Source organism: Gavialis gangeticus, unplaced genomic scaffold, assembly GCF_001723915.1.
Source record: "Gavialis gangeticus isolate Ggan-Ray unplaced genomic scaffold, GavGan_comp1, whole genome shotgun sequence".
Lineage (NCBI taxonomy): Eukaryota > Metazoa > Chordata > Crocodylia > Gavialidae > Gavialis > Gavialis gangeticus.
Genome location: NW_017729022.1, coordinates 111,743,337 through 111,765,772, shown reverse-complemented (window position 1 = coordinate 111,765,772; position 22,436 = coordinate 111,743,337). Strand labels below are relative to the sequence as shown.

The 22,436-nt window shown below is 43.2% G+C and overlaps 1 protein-coding gene across 4 annotated transcripts in view; it reads right to left on the bottom strand.

Moving 5' to 3' along the window:
* CCDC91 (coiled-coil domain containing 91) overlaps positions 1–22,436 on the bottom strand; it is a 457,779-nt gene that overhangs the window by 398,188 nt on the left and 37,155 nt on the right. For all 4 annotated transcript variants that reach the window (XM_019515987.1, XM_019515989.1, XM_019515988.1 and 1 more), the window contains exons 2-3: positions 7,460–7,504; positions 6,669–6,747 (exon numbers count right to left, since the gene is read on the bottom strand). In XM_019515987.1, the coding sequence (XP_019371532.1) occupies positions 6,669–6,747; positions 7,460–7,489 (109 nt within the window). In that variant the 5' untranslated portion in view covers positions 7,490–7,504. The remainder of the gene's footprint in view (positions 1–6,668; positions 6,748–7,459; positions 7,505–22,436) is intronic.

Here is a 22,436-nt window from a genome sequence, read left to right as displayed (position 1 = left end):
GCTGCATCCAGCCCCCGGGCCACATTTTGCCCACCCCTGTTCTAAGTAGACAAGTTCTTCATGATAGAATTGTCCCTCCTCCTGCTGGTATTTTGATTGGCAGTGATATAATTATCATAGTTGGCATTTAAACTGCCGCAACATCTTACTGAACTGAATGTAAACAATTCATACCTCCTAACCCACTGACTCTGATATGTCTGAAGACAGGTTTGTTCAATACACATGAAGTGTTCTCTGAGTTTGCATTTGCTTATTTTTTGCAATTATGGTGGCCAGTAACTTTTTTAAAAACATCAAATGGCAATAACCACAATAAAGAACTGATGTAATGAAATGCTATGACTCAACCCAACCTCATTTCAGAGCAGGCTAAAACTGTCCAAGTCCCTCAAATTTTAACTAGAAGTGAAAGTGGCATCTAGCTTAATAGAAAAGTGTCTAAAGGGAAAAGCAGAAAATTAAAAACTGCCTCAATCTTAATGCATGAAGAACAGTAACCATATGTTAACTACAAACAGTTAGTAAGAAAAGCATTATGTAATATTCTCAGTAGCATGCCTTTGGACTAGTACCCTATGGCTTATCTCGAGGCACTACATACGTCAGACACACAATTTACAAATGTGGTCTTGACTAGCATTTGTAAACATAACAGTTCCTAACTCACACAGCTTGAATCAGCAACTCCAGCCCAGACGGCACCCCCACTCCCTTCCCAAGTCAGCAGTTTCTGCCTGAATTTCACTGAGACAGCATCTATTGCTCAGCATTCTCCAAGACAGCTTTTACTAGAGTTAGAACAATCCACAGCAGGCCAGACTCATGCAGCCCCTTCTTAGCCATTGCCAAAGAGCCCTCCTCTGGCCAGTACTGATTTAGTCCGAGTCACTCGCTCTCAATTTTCTATCACCTGGCACATCATTCTTAACCTTAGAAGCCCACAGAAAACACCAGAGTCACATTAGATTTCATCAAGTTTCTGTTAATGGCAGAAAATGTTTACTACATTACAACTGAAGTAAAGGTACCCACCCCATCCCCCGGCCACTAGACTGAATCAACAATAAAAAAACAACATGAAACAGTATGTAGAAGTAGCTATTTAAATATGTTTCAGCAGGGAAGCATCAAATCATACACTGTCAAACTCTATATGCTTTTTTAATCATGTTATTGATTTGTTTATTACTTCTTTTTAAGTAAATGAGTATTAAGAACCAACAGTCTTCTACCTGAAGCCTATGTTTCTGCTACCAGATGATGCTACAACCTCTTAAAAACTCGTAATCATAAAGCTGAATTCTTAAATCAAAGTGAATCAAATTTCTTCCTGTACTACCACTGAAGCTCATTTTCTTCTTAATTCATGGCCATCTGAACATTTACTACTGTAAAAATTTACTCCAGTTAAATGGTTTACTCTGTTAAATGAGGGCTCAAACTAAACGGTAACTGCATATTCATATATATGAAAAGATTTGAGAATGACATAATTAACACCTTTTTTCTTGATATGGTGGGTGTAACAGGGCACCGATTTTGGGCCCTGTTACAGTCTGGAGAGCCTCACCGGACCCAGACACGCAGGAGGACCTACCGGGAGGTGAAGGACCAGCAACATGGCAGAGGGAGCTGAGACTACAATGTCTGAGGCAGACATGAAAGCCTCTGTGCCCAACGCGTGGGCAAGCCAGGTCATCAGACCCTGGAGACAGCTCCTATTGGCCAGGAAGAGCCTGGCCAGAAGATAAGGCTGTGCCAGCCCTACAGAAGTTTGCCCCAGAGAGAGGGAGCACAAGCAAGGCAGAGCTTGTGGAGCCGTGTGGAGGTACAGAACTGGTAACAGAAACCAAACTAACAGACTGGAGACAGAGCAAAGCTAAGCAGGACACAGAAAGCCCGCAAGCATCACAGGAGAGGTGACTCTTAAAGCCACAGTGAAGGAAAACGCTAGAAGGGAAGGACAGGCTACAACTAGATCTGGACACGTTACAGGGTTGGGCAGATGAGAATAGGATGGGATTCAATACTAACAAGTGAGAAGATACTAACCTAGGGAGAAAGAACCAGCAACATACCTATAGGCTGGGGAACTCCTTTCTCGTTAGCACAGAGGCAGAAAGGGATCTTGGAGTCATTACTGATTCCAAGATGAACATGGGCCGTCAATGTGAGGATGCGGTCAGTAAGGCTAACAGATCCACAGATGCATCACAAGCAGGAGGATCACTTCCTTGGATGTCATGTATCCAAGGAGGTGATCCTTCCCCTCTATGCAACATTGGTCGGGCCACAGTTGGAGTACTGCATCCAATTCTGGGCACTGCACTTCAGGAGGGATGTGGACAGCACTGAGAGGGTCCAGAGGAGGGCCACTCACATGGTAAGGTGGCAGCAGGGCAAGCCCTACGAGGAGAGGCTACGGGACCTGAACCTATTCAACCTCCACAAGAGAATGCTGAGAGGGGATCTGGTGGCTCTCTATAAAGGAAAACGGCCACAAGTTGATTGAGAGTAAGTTCAGGCTAGACATCAGGAGGCACTACTTCACACTCAGGGTGGCTAGGATCTGGAACCAACTTCCAAGGGAAGCGGTGCTCGCTCCTACCTTGGGATCTTCAAAAGGAGACTAGATAATCACCTAACCGGGGTCATTTGATCCCAGCATTCTTTCCTGCCCATGACAGGGGGTCGGACTTGATGAACTGCTCAGGTCCCTTCAGACCCTACCAACTATGAAACTATGAAAAGGGCTACCCAGACCAGTACAGTGGACATTTAAAGGGGTTTATGTCCAGGATATTGAACTTGGTTAAGCTATAGAAGTCCACGGGTGAGGGGCTCCTGTCCCATTGGCTTAAAGAAGAAACCAGTCCTCACTGGATTTAATGTATTGATGAGCAAAATGAATTGCGGCCAGTTAGTTGACTGGACTGATGGGGAATTGATTAATGGAATGCTGACGGACTTTAGAGCTGAGCATCCAGAGGATGGATGGAAAAGAAACAATTTGATGTTGTGGCATGAACTCCAGAGAAGGTGACATTAGTTAACTGATACAGCTCAAGTAGAAAATGAGGTTGTGACAGTGTGAACCTAATGGAAGCATAAACCCCAACTAATTAAAGTAAGAATTAAACCAGGTAATTGCTGAGGTGATGGCTGGGTGTTTACTAGGTCTAAATACACTGTCCGTGAGAAGACAAGCCCCAGAGACAGGTCACGTGCTGGTGCCTACATTGGTGTGGTAAGGGCAGGGTGTCAGGGAGGCAGAGCCCTGTGAAAAAAAATCGTAAGCTACCCTGCTCACTAGTGGTAACAAACACTTCGCCTCTCCTTATTCTCCTTCTTGTTTTGAATATCAGGGCATGGCAGGAGAGCATTAAGGAAGGTAATCTGGAGTGAGGGAGAGTGGCTGCTGATTGCTCACCATCAAGCACGAAATTCCCACAGTGGGCTTACACATTAAAAGAGTGAGGAGGATGGAGAGGAGCACAGAATGTTACAAGATAAAGAGCATAAGGAAAATCAAATTAAATCTCTGACAAGTCATCAGTTCTGTATCGCAAGCCTGTTCAGCTATTTAGTAGGCGGGGGTAGATGAAGAAGAGAGACTGGTATGTTCCAGTACCTAATTGCCAAGGCCTATAAGACAGCAAAGGTTTCTTAAAATGTTTATGGTAGCTTGCAACTCAGCTTCTGAATTATACTGAAGCCTGAGAGTTAAGTCCAAGTAGTAGGGATCTACTATAGCTTATACAGCCATGTCTCTCTGACACTGGCAGAAGTACAGGAATCACATTTTCATTCAAATGATACTGCCTAAATAATCTTGAAGCATAAACACAATGTTTAAGGCTCCTTTCTGTTCTCCTTACAATCACATGTATTGAATCAATGGCAAGATCTTACTCTATTGATTTTCAAATAGCTCCCCACATCCTTCAGAGTGATTACATAATTATAAGAAGTCAAGATTATGTTCCATACTCCTATGTCCTTTAATTGAAATTTATTCTGAAGTCCAACCATTCAGCACACAGCAGCTGTTCTTTTGCATAAGTGTTTCCTTTTTATGAGCTCTGGAGAGAAAGGAGGAAGGAACTGAAATCTATTACTTATACTGACACCACACTGAAGAGTACTCTTTGTGTCTTCCTCAATAAAACAGTCAGAGTTAGCAGAGCATGAGCAGCCAGCAGTTTTCCAGACACTAAGAGAAGTATCAGCAGACACACATAATTGTGAACAGTTGGTCTCTACACATGTGCAGTATTATTTTTTCTAATATTCTCTCATTAATTTCTTCATGACATTTGTGAAGTTCCTTTTCTTAAAATTTAAAATCTGCAGGGCAAGGCCTGTTTTGTTTGTTTGTTTTTTACTTCTGTGCTTACATAGCATCCAACACGACTCATATCCTGAAAGTAACTTCTGCAGACTACCATAATACTAAAACAATTATCTAATGTAGCTCTGCCTCCACTACAAGTCAAAGTAATACAAATAATCCCTTAACACTACACCTTACTCAAAGAAAACTACATGGAAAAATAAAATGTGGACTCGCATTGTTATCTTTACCTTTGTCTAAAAAGAGCCAAAAACATCACTATACTCACAGTTATCCTAATCCATCATAAATTAAACCTGGAATACAAGTGCTCAGTCTGGGGACAAAATAGGAAAACATGTTATTCCACCTACCATCATGTAAATTCTTAACTGTCTCTCCTCTTTTGAATGAAAATGAGTGATAACTTTTATAAGGTGTTACCATTTAAAAACCTCTTAAACCTGATCCTTGAAAAGAACACTATTTTACTGAAACATATATTCTATCATGCTGTTCATCAATAGGCAGAGCCTGAGGGAAAAGGGGAAAATGTTGGTCCAAGTTCAACTTTAATTTTTGCAAAGATACTATATGCAAGAAATTGATGGTAACTACTTACATGCACACCTTGTCCAGTGAAGATTAATTCATGAAAACACATTGGAACATCAGAGGACATGGTATTTAATTTTAAGAAAGGCTTGAGAGCAATTGATGGGAACATAAACAGGATGTGCAAAAAGAATTATATCCAAAAAAAGCCTAGGGCAGATAGACTGCCCATTTCTCTATTTTATAAAATTAAAGTTACAAGGCATTACCTACAAAGATATTACTCTTTTAAAATCTTGCCTATTGCTAAAATTCACTTTATTCATTAAATTTTTGTAGGGGTATACTTGCACTAGAAATGGTACAGTAGACATAAAAAATAGAATTGAGAGTTTCAATTTGTAATATTACACTCAAATAAAAGGGTTTTCTTAATTCTAAAACATTGTTTAAACCAGTATAACAACCAACCTTAGAACATTCAGTTTTGCATAAATCACAAAAAACTTTTAAATATGATTTAAAATTAAGGTATATAGGTGTAATGTTTGGCCTTAATTACACTTTAGAAAACAGATAACAGATAGGTAGGCTAGAATGAGATGGTGAAACTCAGGCTCACTCTATACTTTACAACTATTGTGCAATTAACTGGATAACTGCACAATTAAACTGAGACCAGCTACACATGCAAAGTACCTATATCACACCATAAAAGGGTCCAACCAGCTTTTGAAGTTAGACCTCAAAAATACATACTAACTTTATAACTGGTTGCTATCCCCCTTTAATCTGCATGTGTACCAGGCTCTGCCCTACTGCTAGGAACCCTATCAGCTGGCTGGGTTCCCAGCCACAGGATGTGCCATGGCAACCACGACTAGGAATCCCAGAGCTGAGGGGACTCTCAGTCCTTGCAGTGCCTGTCAGCTGAAGAACTCTGGGTCCCAGGAGAGCATGGCTGTGATCTCGCAACCCTAAGGGTGCATGGTGGCATCTCGACTAGCATCTGTGATCTCCCATCAATGCGGGTGCTCCATGCACCCCACAACTGGGAGATCAGAGCAACTGCAATCTCCCAGCTACAGAATACCTACCATGCTCCCCATGGCCAGGAGATCGTGGTCCCACAGCTGATGTGATTCAGAGTCCTGGGTGTGCCCTACTTGCATGCAGGACTGTGAGTCCCATCAGCTGCAGGATTCACAGTGCTGGTTGCATCTGGGGCACAGTTGGGGCTGCAAGTACCCTATTTTACAGTGCATATATACTGGCAATAAGGCATAATAGGACCTTACGCCAGATCCCAAAATCACGCCTCCTGCCATGTACAGCAGGAGGCATGATTGTGTGGATCACGCATTAGAGTAAGAATTTATTTATACTTATAAATTTCTATGACAGGGGAAGCAACTAGCAATCATTATACAGAATTCTTGTGATCTCTTAAGGAAGATTTCTAACCTTCTATTGTTTACAGCAGACCATTGATGTACATGTGGGGGAATGCTCTCAAGCTAGAGAAATGTTTTTCCTTTGTCCCATGAAATTCCACAGAGTTTGTGAACAATTGAAAAACCATTTTTGTCTTCTTTCTCACTCCCATTCCTCAAGAATATTTGTGCTATATGCCAGAACAATTACAGAACAGAGAATCATACCAGCATGCCATGTTTACACTATTATCAAAGTAGCAACCACTGCTTTATTGAAAATGCCTGAGAGCAGGGGAAGTCATCTGCAAAAGAGATGAACTTGGATTAGTCATTACCAATACCTGTGGGAAACGCTGCCCAAGGAATAGCAGGAGATGTAGTCTGTGTTTCACCATCTCCACCTTCAAAGGTTTCTGCTGCCTAGAAATATGGAAAATATTTTAAGAGTTTTAGACACAGGCTTTCCAGGAGGTACTTTCTAATGACCATGTTTACCACTAGGACAGATTTTTCAAATGTATTCCATTATCAATGTATTGCATTAGTGTTACTAAAATAAAAAGAACATTTTTTTTCTGGAGTATCTGACCTACTCTAATGAGCATCCACTACTTTATGGTACAGTTAAAACATGGAAGCATGAAAACAAGAAAGGAAAGAAATTCACATATAAATGGCTTCCAAAGAAATTCCAGTTCCTAACTGAAGAAGCATTTTAAAATCTTACATTTTCACAATTTTAAATTAAAAACAAGACACCTGATGCACAGAAAGGAGTATATTACACTTATCAGGCAACAGAAGTAATCAGATATCATATTAAAACCTACTCCACATTTTTCAAATATGAATATCTAATCTTAGATATTGAAACACAGACATATAAGTGGAGTGGTCTGATTTCTGTAGCTGCTGAGAAAACCCAATTTCTCACTTACCCAGAAAAAATCCCCCCCTCCGATTATTAAATACACGTGTGGTAAATTTTGCTTTAACTTTGACAACTTGGTCCAACTTCATTTTAACAACTGTACTACTACTAAATATAATCTCTATCAAGCCTCTCAAATGATGTGCTTTCAAAACATTTTTTTAATCCATTTTTTTCAACAAACGTAAAAATATGACATACCTCAAAACCTCCAAAATCATCATCATCCATTCTCCTAGTTGGCACCTAGAAAACAACATACAATAATACTGATCAAAAATTCAAAGCTCTTAGCAATCATTGGCTGGGTATAACAGTCTGCATAGCAAAATATTTCAAGCAGACTTCAAAAATATCCTCAAGTAGAATATGTTATAGAAGTCAAGCTTTGAGGAGACAAAGGGATGACCAACTATGACAGACTCTGTATTTAAGGGAAATGAGTACAACAAAATGGACAGCAAAAGACAAAGGAAGCTACTTTTTCTTAAGTTTCCTTTATAAGGAAGAATACCAGTGATAACACTGAATCCTGTGGGATACAAGAATGGAGAACCCTAAAAGAAGTGAAGGTTTAGAGCTGTCCAGCTCTATTCTCTAACCGCTATCAATTCAATAAAAGTTAGCAGAGCCATCTTAAAAGTGGTTCTGTCTTTTGTTACTAGGCTCAGCAGGCAAGTCCACAGCAAATTAATCCACCATCCACACAGTACTGAAGGCTGCCAACTGAGCTAGTCACTTGAGCATTGGACTGACAACCACCATCGCAAAACCACATACAATTCTATACATTTTATCACAGACCAGCACATTCTTCCGAAGTGAAAAATTGCCTTTATTGATAATAAGATCTGGTGAATTTTATCATAAAATTATAAAAAGAATAGTGCCTTTTTAAAGTAAAATTTATATCTACCCTGTGTTCTGAAGCATTGTACACATAAGCCAGAAATGGAAAAAACATTTTTACATTTAGAGTTGCTTTTCCAAATTGGCAATGCGGCTGAATTCAATAATGTTTCCTGCTTTTCCCATCACTTCTTAGTTTTCTGGCAACATCAGCACAAACTCCAACTTAGAACAAGACTGTGGTAAATTTCTGGAAATCTTTCTCCTACCACAGAAGTTCTTCCGTAGGATTCATGGACGGGGTTGATTTAGATTTTCAAAACTGATCAGCATTTTTGAGTTGCAGCCATGACTTCTGTGGCATTTTGATATATTTTTAGCTAAAACTCCCTTGTTCCTTTTCAAAAAAGTGCAGAACAAGTTACCCTGTTGACAAAGGTAAATCAAGCCATGCATGCATGGAGGTTCATGAAAGAATTAAACAAGTAATATATTCACAAAGTCCCTCTGTGTCTGATTAAGGATAAGGATGAGCCAACAAATATCAATGTATGCATCAAAAAGTTAAGAAATTTGTAAAATTAATTCCTAGTTCAATTAAATCATTGGCTGGAAAAGGATGTCAGTAACAAGAAAGGACATGAGCAGAGGTAAACAGACATAGGCGGTTTAGAGGAAAACTTAATGAATTAGAACATAAAAACATAACTTTCGCCAAAATTAGAAGTTGGCACACAAATTCAGACCTGGTGCTGAAAAGCATTAGCCATAGAGGAAATTGTGCTTGTACCAAACATCTCCCTCCCAGCAGGCATTGACATTTAGAAATATCCAGTTCTTTCAGAGAATGTCAGATGATCAGCACTGTCATGGCTAACAATAATTGGAGTCAATTTAATACTAAAACAAAAAACCTAGACAATTTTCATTTGTTCCCTGACCAAAGAAACAAAACACCCACAGAGTATTTTTTGTCATTTCCTTGGTACAAAAATATTGTGTGAAATTAAATGGAAAATATTCAGACAAGAACCCACTGCTGAAGAAAAGAGCATCAAAACCAATTTATGACACTGCATTATCATCGTGCATCATTAGCACGTGTCCAAAAATAAAGGATCAGATATACTTAGCTACATAAAGTTCTCAAATTTGTTATATACGTAAATGAATGCGATTCACTTGTCAATAGTAAGGCCAAGACAACAGTAAAACAATACACAAGATAAACTAAATTACTTTTTAATCTTTTCTTTTTGCTGACCTGTTTGATATATACAAATTCTATTAACAACCTAATGGTGCCTTAAAATATTTTAGTGCTTTCAGTAATTTAACTTTGTTAACTTAAAGTTCAAATTTAAGAATGAACAAAAAACTTGCATCTTGTGAGCTTCTCCCTCTAGTCTCATTTGCACTTAGACCACCATGACATCGCACCCTTGTGGCAATAATAGCAATTGCTTACATGGAACATTCATTCTAATAGTAGAAAAAAACAAACACAACATAGTTTAGCTGTCTAATATGATGGAGTAGCAGGAAATAAGAAAAAAAGCACCACCTGATCAGCAAGATCTCTACAGACCACTCAAAGTGTTTTGTGGACTAATGACAGCCCATGGACCCCATCATAATAACTGTTGTGTTAAGCATTTTATTCTCCACTTTTTAGCATTGTTTAATCTCAAATGGAGTAGTTCGCTCCCCTTTAAGCACTGTATTTAAAAAATAAATATGGACAAACTGGAAAAATATCATATTTTCTCACATACAAAATGCACCTTCCCTCCCCTCAAATATGGTGCATGTTTTAAGAGGGTAACTTGTTTTCTTCGCTGGGAAAAAAGCACGTGCCACAAGTGCATACCATGAAACTGCCAAGATGACAGGAGTCTTGTGTTTACCCTCTCATACCCATAGCTATTACCTGAGTATTGCAGCTTGTGCCTGAAGCATCACCAAGTGAGCTACCAGTAGGTACCTTGATAAGGCTTGTGATGTGGAAACAACATTTTATTTACTTATATAAAGAGCTACTTACAGTAAAGAACTAACAGTCTTGCTACTGCCCTTGCAAGGGTCTGGGGCCTAACCTTGTGTGACATCAAGTATGTCCTCCTTGGAATACAGTGTGCCCAGAAAGATGTGGCATCCTAGGAGACAGTCTGGGTGAGTCAGCAGGAACTTCCTGTCATACAAGGGAAACATTATGTTCCCAGGAGGACTTATTCTATGTCACACAGTCAGCTATGACTCTGGAAATCGTATTTTTTTCCTTACACTATGCCTTCCAAAAAACAAGGTGCATATTTTACTTGGGGACAAGTTGTTTGCAAGGAAATATCATACCAGGGAAATTAACAAGTTCAGAGGAGAGAGACTAAAGTTAAAAGAAACAGGCAAATCGAAAAAGGTCACTATGAAGAAGCTGTGTTTCTATAAATACGTAAGAAGATCAATGATTGATTATTTTTCATACATTGCCAAGGACAAAAGCAGTAATCTGCATAAACTGTTGTCAGAAAAAGGCATGTTTCATATCAGAAACTAACTAGAACCAAGAAGATTTGTAAGCACTAGCATCTGAGATATTCCAATCTAAATTGGGCACCTATCGACCACAAGCTGTTTAGACAAAATAAAAAAAAAAAATAAAAAAAAATCAGGCCTTTCACTAGTTAAAAATCTTTTCCAACTCCAACAACATTACAAGCATTCAGTTTAAAAAAAAAGATGTGAATGTATTTTTACTCTGCTATTTAACAACTGTACTGAAAAAAATAAACAAAGATTTTTTTTTTCCACTTTGGTGTTATGAAAGTGCTTATCCACAGGATGAAAATTCAGAACTTCTCATCCGCTTAACTAAAACTAACTATAGTCTCAGGCTGTTTTCTTTTTGAATTCATGTACTCTAAAAGTGCTACGAAAGTTCAACTCTCAACACACCAAAAGGAACATTATTTGTGGCTCCTTAATTACAAAGAAGTAACTAATTGCTGGCAAGCTACCCTATCTCAATTGTGACTGGATGTGGGCTATAAAATGTCTGTTACTGGAGACCAAATAACTGCAGATTTAGACAAGCCACTGCTCTCAAATTACAAATTTACAAAAATTACAAGTGACCTAATCCAGTCCACTTACAAAATATGATCATTCCGCAGTCAATCATTTATTACAGGACTCAAGAAGATCACACCCCCAACATTTCAGTATCAAACAGCAGATTTTCCTGAAGAATCTAAAGCCTTCAATTTCTGTAGAAGTTAAGTTTTCATTTAATATAGGTTTCTGTTGGTTGAAATGAGCCAGTGTTTTATTAAGATTCTCTCTCTTCAAGTGCTTCAATCATCACAACCAATATGGTAAATATATGTGAAAAATATTTCTCATCAATGCTATGGAAGCACTGCTCATAAGTAGTGTTCAAATGTATGGGCGAGTTAAGCTTTGTATTCCTATGCTTCTTGTAACCAAAATGTAGAAAGAATTCACTAATTCACTAATTCCTGAAATATTTTAAAGGCCACATTTACAGAATTTTCTGTACCTTTTTTAACCCATTTCAGATCAAGGATGAAACAAGTTTTCCAAAAAGTTTGAGAAAGGTGCACTAGTATAAATATCTTATCCTTTGGAAAACTAAGACATAGAAGAGTAATATTGACAGAGACATTTACAGTACCTAAGCATAACCAAACTTCAGCTTCTAGCCAGAGTTAAATGCATTTTGCACCAGTTGGTAGCATTATGTTACTAATACTGATGCATGTTACTAACAGTGGTAAAAACCAAAAAAAATCTGGATAGTTTTCGTCTAGCTTTTTGTGGGATACAGTGTCTTATCATCCATTCATCCATCACAAGAGGACTGTTCTACCAACCCTAAAGTCAAAGTGGCCACTGTTGACTTCAAAGTCAAACTCATCATTAGAGTGCTCAATCTCCTCAATTTTCTGAAGAAAGGCTGAAGTCAAACAAAATCTGACTTCCCGGTGAATGGAAGTAGACTTTGTGCAGACTGCACCAGCATAATCTATCTTTGGGAATTCAAAACAGGAGATGGTCCTTCTCTTAAAAGTGTTAGTATTTCCCAGCATCCATCCAGAGTCATCATGGCATTTGGATTTTTCTAAGATAAGAGGGCCATCTCCACAAAATGCTCAATACAGTGGAAATGGAGTCTGCAAATTATGGAAGGCTAGAGGCTGCAGTTAGAAAATCCTAGAGAAATGAGACCAGTTTGCCATTCTTCTAGTAAGAAACATCACCCTGAGTAGAAAGAAGATGGCACCTTCAAGTCCCAATCCCCCTCTGGCACGTCTTTATTCATGTAAGAGGAACCATTTGAGAAAAGACAGTCTCGGTGTGGGGGGGAAGATGCCTTGCAGTTGTTTTCACTCATTTATTCAAGTCTAGAGAATTGTGTCTGGAATTCAATTTATACATTAATTTGCACACAGCCAACCAGCGTCTCTCAACCAGGGAGCTAGGGCACATGTGATATGTCCTCCTTTTATTGTACTTGTGAGGCAAATGCACAATAAGGGGGGGGGGCTAAATGAAAATATACCATGAAAATAAAATAAAATGAACAATGAAGTAGAGAAGAAAAAAGAAAAAGCAAGGACCCATAAAATGGAGTAGACTTGTCAAAGCTAAAGTAGTGAACAAGTAGGCTTGTTCTTTAGCTTACAGCATGCCAAACCTTCTGCTACTGCCAGCCCTTCCTCTCACTATATACATGCTAGCTCTGTCCAGGCGTAGGATGACCATAAGGAAATCTGGGACACTGGCCCCTTGCCCCCACCTGAGTCAGTGGCACTGCTGCATGCAGTGGCAGAGGCCAGCAGGCAGAAGTGCAGATGTAGTCCAGCAGGGAAGCGAAGCTGCGTGGTGCACTATGCCACTCCAGCTCCCTGCTGGAGTTTACCCCATGCCCCTGCCATTCCAGGAATGCTTGTTTTAATTTTCACTAACCAGGCAGGACCGGCCTTCAAAATCTGGGACTGTCCCTAGCAAACTGGGATCTATGGTCACCCTATCCAGGCATGGCCACAAACCGCAGACATTTCTACCCAGGTTCTTGTCTGAAGGATTGCAGTCTGTGTGTCTCTGCCAAAGAGCCAGGTGCGGGAGTGCTTGCAATGCAAGAGGTGCCTCCTGGTGGATTCTAATCAGGCAAGGGAGCTGTAGGAACAGGTAGATAGGCTAAAAACATCTGTGAGCATGAGCCCTTCACTGACTCAATACACAAAGACACCTCCAGCATCATGAAAGAGAGACAGCCAGAGAAAGCATTGGAACATGCAGACTACACAGATTCTCTAAAAGGGGGAAGCTGGCAGCTTGTCACCTCTAGCAACAGAGAGAACTCCTCTTCCCAACCTGTGGCTGCCCAGCTGGAGAAAAGGTATGAAGCCCTAGCATTGGATAAGAAGCTTAGTCTACTGACAGGACAGGCCAAGCCATGCACCTCTAGGGGTGAGAGAATTGAGACCACTGCTGCCAAGAGGAAGCAACAGTTGGTAGTGATTGATGACAGTCCTGTGGGACATGAAGGCATCCATCCGCTGGCCTGACCTGTTGGCTCAAGAGGTCTGCTCCCAGGGGCCCACATTCAAAACATCATGGAAAGGTTGACAAGACTCATTTGGCCCTCTATTATCCCACTCTGTTCATCCATGAAAGTACTAATGATCCTGAGCAGATCAAACGTGACTACATGGCTCTGGATTCAAGTGTGAAGGGGAGAGCCTAGATGATGTTCTCACTGATCCTTCCAGTGAAGGGTAAAGGCCCAGCTAAGAGCAATGCATCCTGGACATCTAACACGTGGTTGCTTAGATGATGTCACCAGGGCTTTAGCTTCTTGGACCACAGAGTGGCATTCCAAGAAGGACTACAGGGAAGAGATGGGGTCCACCTGACAAAGACAAGGAAGAGAATCACCACATATAGGTTTGTTAGCCTACTGAGGAGGGTTTTAAACTAGGCTCACTGCAAGATGGACACAAAAGCCCAAAGGTAAGTAAAGAACCAGGTGGCCTGGATAAAGCCTGACAAAAGCCTTAACCATGTTCTCAGGGATAAGATAAAACAATGTTAGGTACCTGATGTGTTAGTGCAAGAAGCAGGGGAACAAACAGGAAGAATCAGTGGTCCTAGCACAATAGAAGAATTATGGTGTATTTGGAATTACAGCCATAGTGGGATAGTTTGCATGACTACCAAAACAGAAGAAAGAGGTGGATAAGACCTTCTTAAATCAACTGACAGAAGCTTCCAAAATCAAAGGAACGAGTTCTTATAAAGAAATTTATTTATTATGACATTTTGTACTTTGTTCTGCTTCCCTCCCAGCAGGAGTCCAACAAATTCTTGGAGTGTGTTGGGGCTAACTTTTTGATACAGATAGTAGATAGACCACCAAGGGAGCAAGATCTTCCTGACTTGCTGCTCATAAACAAGGAGAAATTGGTTGAGAATGTGAAAGTGGAAGATAGTTTGGCTGACAGTGGCACATCCACACATGGATTTGATACGGCCTAAATTTACTCTGGTGTAAGCTACGCTAGCGCAAGCACTTTCAGGCAGGCGTCTACACGTATGAGGATCAGGAAAAAGTTTCGCTGCTCCTTGCACCGTTTCCTGCAGCTCTGCAACAGGCCCCTGCCACCACCGGGGGGGAGCTCTTGGCTCCGGCTGCAGCTGCCAGCACCTGGTAGCCTGCTTTAAAAAGCCAGCCCCATTCACTGCTCTCTGGCCAGCCTCTTCCTTACCCAGGAGCAGTGTGCCAAGTGCAGGGATATCATGTGGCAGCTCTCTCCTTGGCTATTCTAACTCCCTGCACTATGGCTACTCCAGCACCGGCCCCTGGCAGCAATGACCAGTGCCCCAGACTTCTGCTGGCCTCCACTCTGGCAAGGCTGGCCCACCATGCTGACCAACAGCTGACCCATGGCCATCTCACCCCGCCAAGCTCCCCAGGTGCAGCAACCGCCTGCCTGGCCACCTGCCACTGTGTCCCAGGGCCACCACTGCTGCTACACAGCTCCCACCAACGGGGATGCTGACCAGGGGCTCCAGGATGCCAGAGCTGTGCTAGCCAGGACTAGTGGCTGCACATTGTCCAGCACACCTGGGACAACAAGAAGTGGCTAGACGTGTTCCAGCTGACCCAGGCCACCTTCCGGGATCTGTTCCAGCAGCTACAGCCCCACCTGAACTGGCAGGACACCAGCATATGCTTGGCCCTACACGTGGACATCCAACTGGCCCTCGCCCTGCTGAAAATGGCCATGCCCACCAGCCTCCAGTATGTTGGACACCTGTTCAGCTTGGGCAAGGCCACCACTGGGAAGGCTGTCCTGGAGGTGTGCTATACCCTCCAGGATGTGCTGGGGCACACCGGGCTCTGCATCCACAACCCTCTGGTGGTGGTGGCAGGATTCCATGCCCTGGTATTCCCCCAGTGTACCAGGGCCCAGGACAGGACCCTAATCTCCATCACCTGCCCGCCCCACAGAGACCACCCCTATTACAGCTGTAGTGGAGTTCACTCCATGGTTCTGCAGTCCATCGTGGACCACTGTGGCACATTCACCCATGTGAGCACTGGCTGGACAGGCAGCACTCACAATGCCCATGTATTTTACAACTCTGGCCTGGCAGGACTGGTGAAGAGTGGGCACTTTGCACTGGAGATGCCAGATCTTAGGAGGCCTTATGAGGAGAGGATGAGATGCATGGCACTCTTCAGCCTGGAGAAGAGAATTATGGGGGAACTTGGTGGTGGCCTATAAGTATATAAGGCATGTGCATCAGGAGTGGAAGAATATCTGTTCATGAGGGCACCCCATGGGAAGATAAGGTCTAACGGTCACAAATTGTCGGAAGACTGTTTTAGACTGGACATAAGGAAAAACTCTTTACCATCTGAGTCTCCAGAGTTTGGAATAGACTCCCCCCAGAAGTGGTGCAATCACCTACTATGGATACCTTCAAAAAACACCTGGATGCTTATCTTGCTGAGATCATCTGACCCCAGCTGACTTCCTGCCCTTTGGGTAGGGGGCTGGACCCAGTGATCCCGTGAGGTCCCTTTCCAGCCCTAATGTCTATGAAATATGAACTCTATGAAACCTGCAGCTGGGCACCATCATAGTCCCACCACTCCCCATCAGGGACCCCACCTACCCGCTCCTCCTCTGGATGATGCGATTCTACACCAGCCACCTAGACGCCTGTCAGGCCCACTTTAACTGCTGCCTGGGCCAGACCCACACCCTCATGAGGTGCACTTTCAGCTGGCTCAAAGGCTGCTGGTGCTCCCTTGCCACCCGCCTCAAGTTCACCAAGGACCATCTCTCTCAGGTCATTGTCATAGCCTGTATACTGCATAACATCTGCAAGGCCCACGGGAAGCTCTTCCATGAGACCTGGGAGGAGACGGCACAGTGGGCAAAAGATGCCTGGCAGCAGGAGCATCACCTGCGATGTCAGAGGCCACAGGATAGTTGCACACTTGCCAGCAGGGAGCACAGCACCAGCTGCAGGAGGCCCTGGCCAATCACCTCCTCTTGCACTCCCGACTTTAGCCTGCCAGCACCGCTGGCCAAAGACCCCAAATCCTACCCACCCGTAACACCATGCCCACTGCACACATCTCACAAGAACAAGTTGTTATTTCCCTCAGATCAACCACAGCACCCCTCCACCCTACCTCCCCAACAAAAAGAGCCCCCTCCCCCTCAACAAAGAGACTCATCCTTCTCCCTCCCCAACAATGGGCTCTCCTTCCCCATTAACAAATGGAGTCCCCCTCTGCCCTCTACCACCCAACCCAACCGCCAACAATAAAAAAAAAAAACTTTCTTCCTTGTGAAAATTATATACAATGTCCTTTGTGGGCCATCCTGGGATGGGGGGCTGTGAGGCAGAGATACCTAGCGGACAGAGCCCAGGGACAGGCAGTCAGCACCTCGGCCTCTGGCAGGTGCAGACGCTGCAGTGAGTGCAGCTGGAGGGGGGTTCACCCAGGGGCAATGTCAGGCAGTGCTCCCCAAGCACACACAGCTCCCCCTCTGGCAGGCAGAGTCCAGGCCCAGCAGGGCCAACACACCATCCTTGTGCCACTGCAGGCAGCTCTGGCTCCATACCCACATAGAGCCAAGGTAAACGATGGGCCTGATCCCAGACAGGGGGGCTGGGTGGAGGAGCACCCGGGGTGGGGGCCAAGTCATGGGCTCCTGGCAGCTGGATGCACCACAGGACCTCCTCCCAGGCCCAGGCAGGGGCCTGTTACAAGGCACAAAGGCAGGGCCTGTTATAACAAAAAGGGCAGGTGCCAGGGCCAAAACAGCATCCAGCACCCAGCCCTTGTCATTTGTGGCCTGAACTACCCAGCCCAGGATGGCATTCTGCTCCTGCAGCACCTGGAGCTGCTCGCGCTCCAGGATCAGGAGCTCGGCCCGAAACTCCTGGTCCACCCAGTCCCACTCCTCCTCATGCTGGTCCCATGCCTCTTCGCACTGGTCCCTTGCATCCTCATGGGTGACATCCTCCGCCCACCAAGTCCACGTATCCTGTGCATGCTCCTCCAACACCAACACCAGACACTACAGGAGGCCGATGCAGTCCACTGTGCACCTCTGTCGGATCCAGTGCATCCGCAGCATCTTGGCTGTGGGCAGCGGCAATTCTGCGGCTACATCCCCACTGCCAAATGTGGCCCCTCCCCAACACCCAGCTGCAGGACCTGCAGAGCCATGAAACAGAACATTTTTTGAGACTTTGCAACATTTCAGAGATAAGATGCTCTGTACCAGGGGCCATGCACTGCCCAGCCTCAGACTGAGGGTGGCCATGCACAAGTGCCCAGGGATAGTGGGTGGGCAGCCCCAAGCCTGGGCCCAAGTAGGTGCCAGCTAAGCCCCCCCATCCCTAGACACTCCCCTAGGGCCGGTGGGCTGCTGGGTGCTGGCCATAGGCAGCCTTCCTCCCCTGCCCTGTTCCCAGGGCAGGACAAGCCAGGCTCCTTGTAGCACCTGCTGCCATGGCTCCAAGCCCTCCAGCATGTCAACTGCTCTGCTGTGCTGCTGCCCAGCCTCTGGTGCCTGGGCTGGGGGGGCAAAGGGCTCCCAGACAACTGGGACATGGTGCTTCCCAAGCCCCCGCCCTCCCTGCTGAGGGCCAGCCCTCCACCACACCAGCGGTGTACCCCCCAAGCGTGCCCCAGGTAGCGTGCGATGAGCTGTTTTTCACAGACCAAGGGGTGCCCAGCCAACTATGCTCTACTGTTGCTGATCCTCATGGTGCCCCGGGCACACATGAACATCCAGTACAGGACCGTTGGCTATGATGGGGTGGGGGGGCAAATCCAGGCTGCCCTGCAACTTCCACCCCCACCTGTAGTGCTACCTGTAGCTATGCTACATGTCCCTGCCCCGCACTGTGGAGGAGGACATCGTTACTGATACAGATGCGTTCCTTGGTGTATAAGAAGCCCATGTCTGCCTAGCTGCAGTGGCACAGGCCACTCTAAGTTCTGCATTGTGTCCCACCTCTTGGCATGCTGTGGGAAGGAACCTGGGGCACGGAGTGCAGCCGGGCCAGGTGGGAATGGGGAGCAGGAACAGGGCCAGGGCCAGGGGCAGCCCTCCCCCAGTGTGGGGCTTACCATGTGGCCGGGCCTGGCATGACTGGCAACTCGGCAAAGTCCTACCTGCCAGCAATGGTGTGTGGCTGTGTCCAGTGTCCTCCGAATGCAGGATGCAGCAGCCCACTTCCTGGGGAGGAGCTAGTGCTTCTGGCAGCTGGTGGTGTCATGGCCAGCTGCACCTCTTGGCTGACCCTGGGGCTACACAGCTGGTGTGGCAGGTGCTGGCCAGGGCTCCCCAAGCTGCTGGTGGAAACTGCAGCCGAGGAGCTGGGCAGGATGGAGTGACCGGCAGGATAGCAGGATGGACCGCCCAGCCAAGGATCTGGGCAGGATGGACCACTGGAGATGCCAGGCTAGGTTGGGGACACAGGTAGGCCACCTGTGCTGCTGTATACAGCACGGCTGCACCTAGGTCCTGGGGCACAAGAACAGTCATCAGCTGCCGCTTAAAGGGCATGGTCTTGTCAAGCACAATATGTAATTTTTTTGTTAAGACTCTACTTGATATTTTTAAAGCAGCACAAAGATTTAGTCCATTAACTGTAATGGAATGTGTGAGAATAAATTATCTTCTTGTCTCTATCAGGAAAAAAAAGCTTGCCTCATCTATTGCCTGGACTATCATGGTTACAACATTCCAACCCAAAAACCAATATTTTAGATTAACAATTAAAAAGCTTACATTTCTAATACTGTTTTTTATATTTTATTTTTAAATAAAAAGCCTCAGAACTACCAAACTGATTCAACTATTTGGAAAGGCATCCTGAAGAATTTTTACTGAAACTTAGAAAGAGGAGTAAAGGATGAAAGAGAAACTTTCCAAGACTGAAAACCACCAAGTTTTCACCTCAAGGGAACTTTGTCACAGAATTAAACCGCTGAAAATAGAGGGCTTGACACAATCTTAGCTACACTATGAGCATCCTAGCAACAATACAAGACATCAAACATGAACAGAAGGCTTTGAAGTTTATTCTCATATGGATGTGTGGTGACTTGCACAAATAAACCCTATAAACATTATTAGAATAGCTCAACTCATTATGCACTAAGATGAGAATATACCACCCCCCTTTCAAGAAATCATGAAATAAGTGGGAGGGGAGAATTGGACAGTTGGCTTAGACATAGACTTTTTCAGAATAAACAGGATAAAACTAGATCTCTGGTATGATACATCATCTAGGAAAATTTGGTGCCTGGTGAATCATTGATTCTGTAAGCCAGAGATTTACTTCCACCGGAAAAAGAATCTTTCATGTAAGAACATAAGTTTGAAAATTTAGTTAAACACATTAACATCCAGTTAAAATGGTGACTTTCTTTTAAGCACAGGGTGTTTAATAAACCTGATTAATTATTATAGAGAATATGGTTTATCATTTACTGATTTATGAAATGTTTAAAAATACTTCTTGAAGAAATATAAAATAATAATCTTATCAATGTTCAATTAAAAAGCATGCAGATGAGTTAATAGAATCATAAAAGATAAAAAATCGTATTGGATTTTATTGGGCAATTCTGATGGAATGGGATATTAATTATTCTGAACCAAGATGGCAAACAGCGTTTTTTGTTATTTTTTTAGTACATCCTCTCTAAACTGCCTCCTAAGTCTCACTCCTCATTTTACAAAAATCTCCCCTTAGTTTTCAAAACCAAGGCTACATATTTGAGGTTTAGTACTTTTTCATAAAGATACAAGACTAACTTGAGAGACATTATAGGATGACAGAAAGATATTGCTCTTTCTTGGCAATTAACACAGTATAGTTGCCTCCTCTAGTACAAACTTTTGTTGTTGCTGCTGCTGATTCCATTAGTAGGTTATATAGGAATAATAAAATACTTGCAGCCAAGATTCTCAAAACTTGCTAGTGATTATGAATGTCTCCTTTTTCAGTCCTCCAATAAAGATACTTTAGAACAAGGGTGGGCAATTATTTTGGGCAGAGGGCCGCTTACTGAGTTTTGGCAAACCATCGAGTGCCACACGACAGGCAGCCCAGGGCAGATAAATATTTATTTTCTAATTTTTTTAGGGGCCCCGCAGGCTGGATAGAATGGCCTGGCGGGCCACATCCAGCCCCTGGGCCACATTTTGCCCACCCCTGCTTTAAAGATCTAATTTTCAGTAGTGCTTTGCATCACCCAGGGAAACTTATGGCTCATCTGAGAGAAGCAAGGATTTTTGTGAGTAATGTTTTTTACTGGACAGACCTAAGCCTCCTACCAAACTAAACCGTTGGTCCAATAACAGATATCACCTACAAAAATCCTTGCCTCTTGATTTTTTCTGGATCATCACAGCTACAACATCATCTCAGCACTACCACAAGCATCTTTAAGATATTTAAAACTAGGAATCCAAAGAAGTGACATGCAGAAAAGTAAACTTGACTTTGGTATTTCTTGAAATCTGAATAAACTATTAGCATGAAAAAAGGCAGGCATGGAAGAAACATTTCATGATATGGAAGAAAAGTGTCTCTATCATGGTTCTACTCTCCACCCCATTCCTATATGTCTTTCTTTTCCCCACCACAACCTCTGTCAAGAAAACAAATGACAACTTTTTGTTTGTACACAAGTGAATGAGTAAATAAATCTGATTTTTTCCTACTCAAAAAACAAAAACAAACAAAAAACCCCAGACTGGTCCATCCAAGAACAACTGAGGAGGATATGTTTAATTTAAACTCAACCTTTACATATTGCCTAAGAGGAAGTTGTAATGTTCTCTCTCACTTCGTTCAATTCCAAACCTTGAGACATAAGAACAGAAGGCAAAACCTGCTAATTTGCTTTCCAATGGAATTAATTGCTTGTCTGAATCAATGCCTTTTAGACAACAACAGACTTTCGCCATTAAACCTGTATTCTTGGGATTGTACACCAAATTCCCTGCATCAGAATACTCTGTAAATCTATATGGCTGCATCCATGATAAAAAACAAACACACTGAACCTGCCAACACTAAAAAGACATTTCTTTAGCTGAACTGGAATTGAGCTTCATTGCCAAAATATTAAAGAGACTCTGGGCGTGTCTACATGTTTATTACTCCACCTTAGTTTATTGCGGATTAAGTTTAGTCTTTGCATAACCAAAAACTAAATCAACATGCAGTAACTTTGCACTACTGCACAGTAACATCAGTGCATGGTTTTTTTCCAGATGTTAACTGCACGGTAGCCTAAAGTACTGTGCAGCAGCATATTGGCACAGTTTTTGCCTGAAACACTACTGAGTAGTTTTATTAGACTACTACACAGTTAGCATCTCACGTAGACAGACGCACCCTCTGTCAACCAAAATCACATCTAGTAATTGCATGATCCTGAATTTGACCATTATCCAGGGCATGGACGCACGCTATCCTTAGAACAGTTTACACGCAACTGAAACCTGAAGTTGACAGAAATGGTCTAGTGTTACATGTGGATACCAGGGATCCTGGTTTTCTCTGTTTAAAAATCACAAATTCTCTGATAAAAAATAGCAAATTCTCTGATTAAAAACCCCCAAATCCACAATTACAATGAGAGAGAGGGAGAGAGAGAGATAGATTAACTGAACACAATGTTTTGTTGATATATTTACAATTTTAAAGCAACTTGGAAGGCTACCAGTCCTCAAATCACTATAACAAA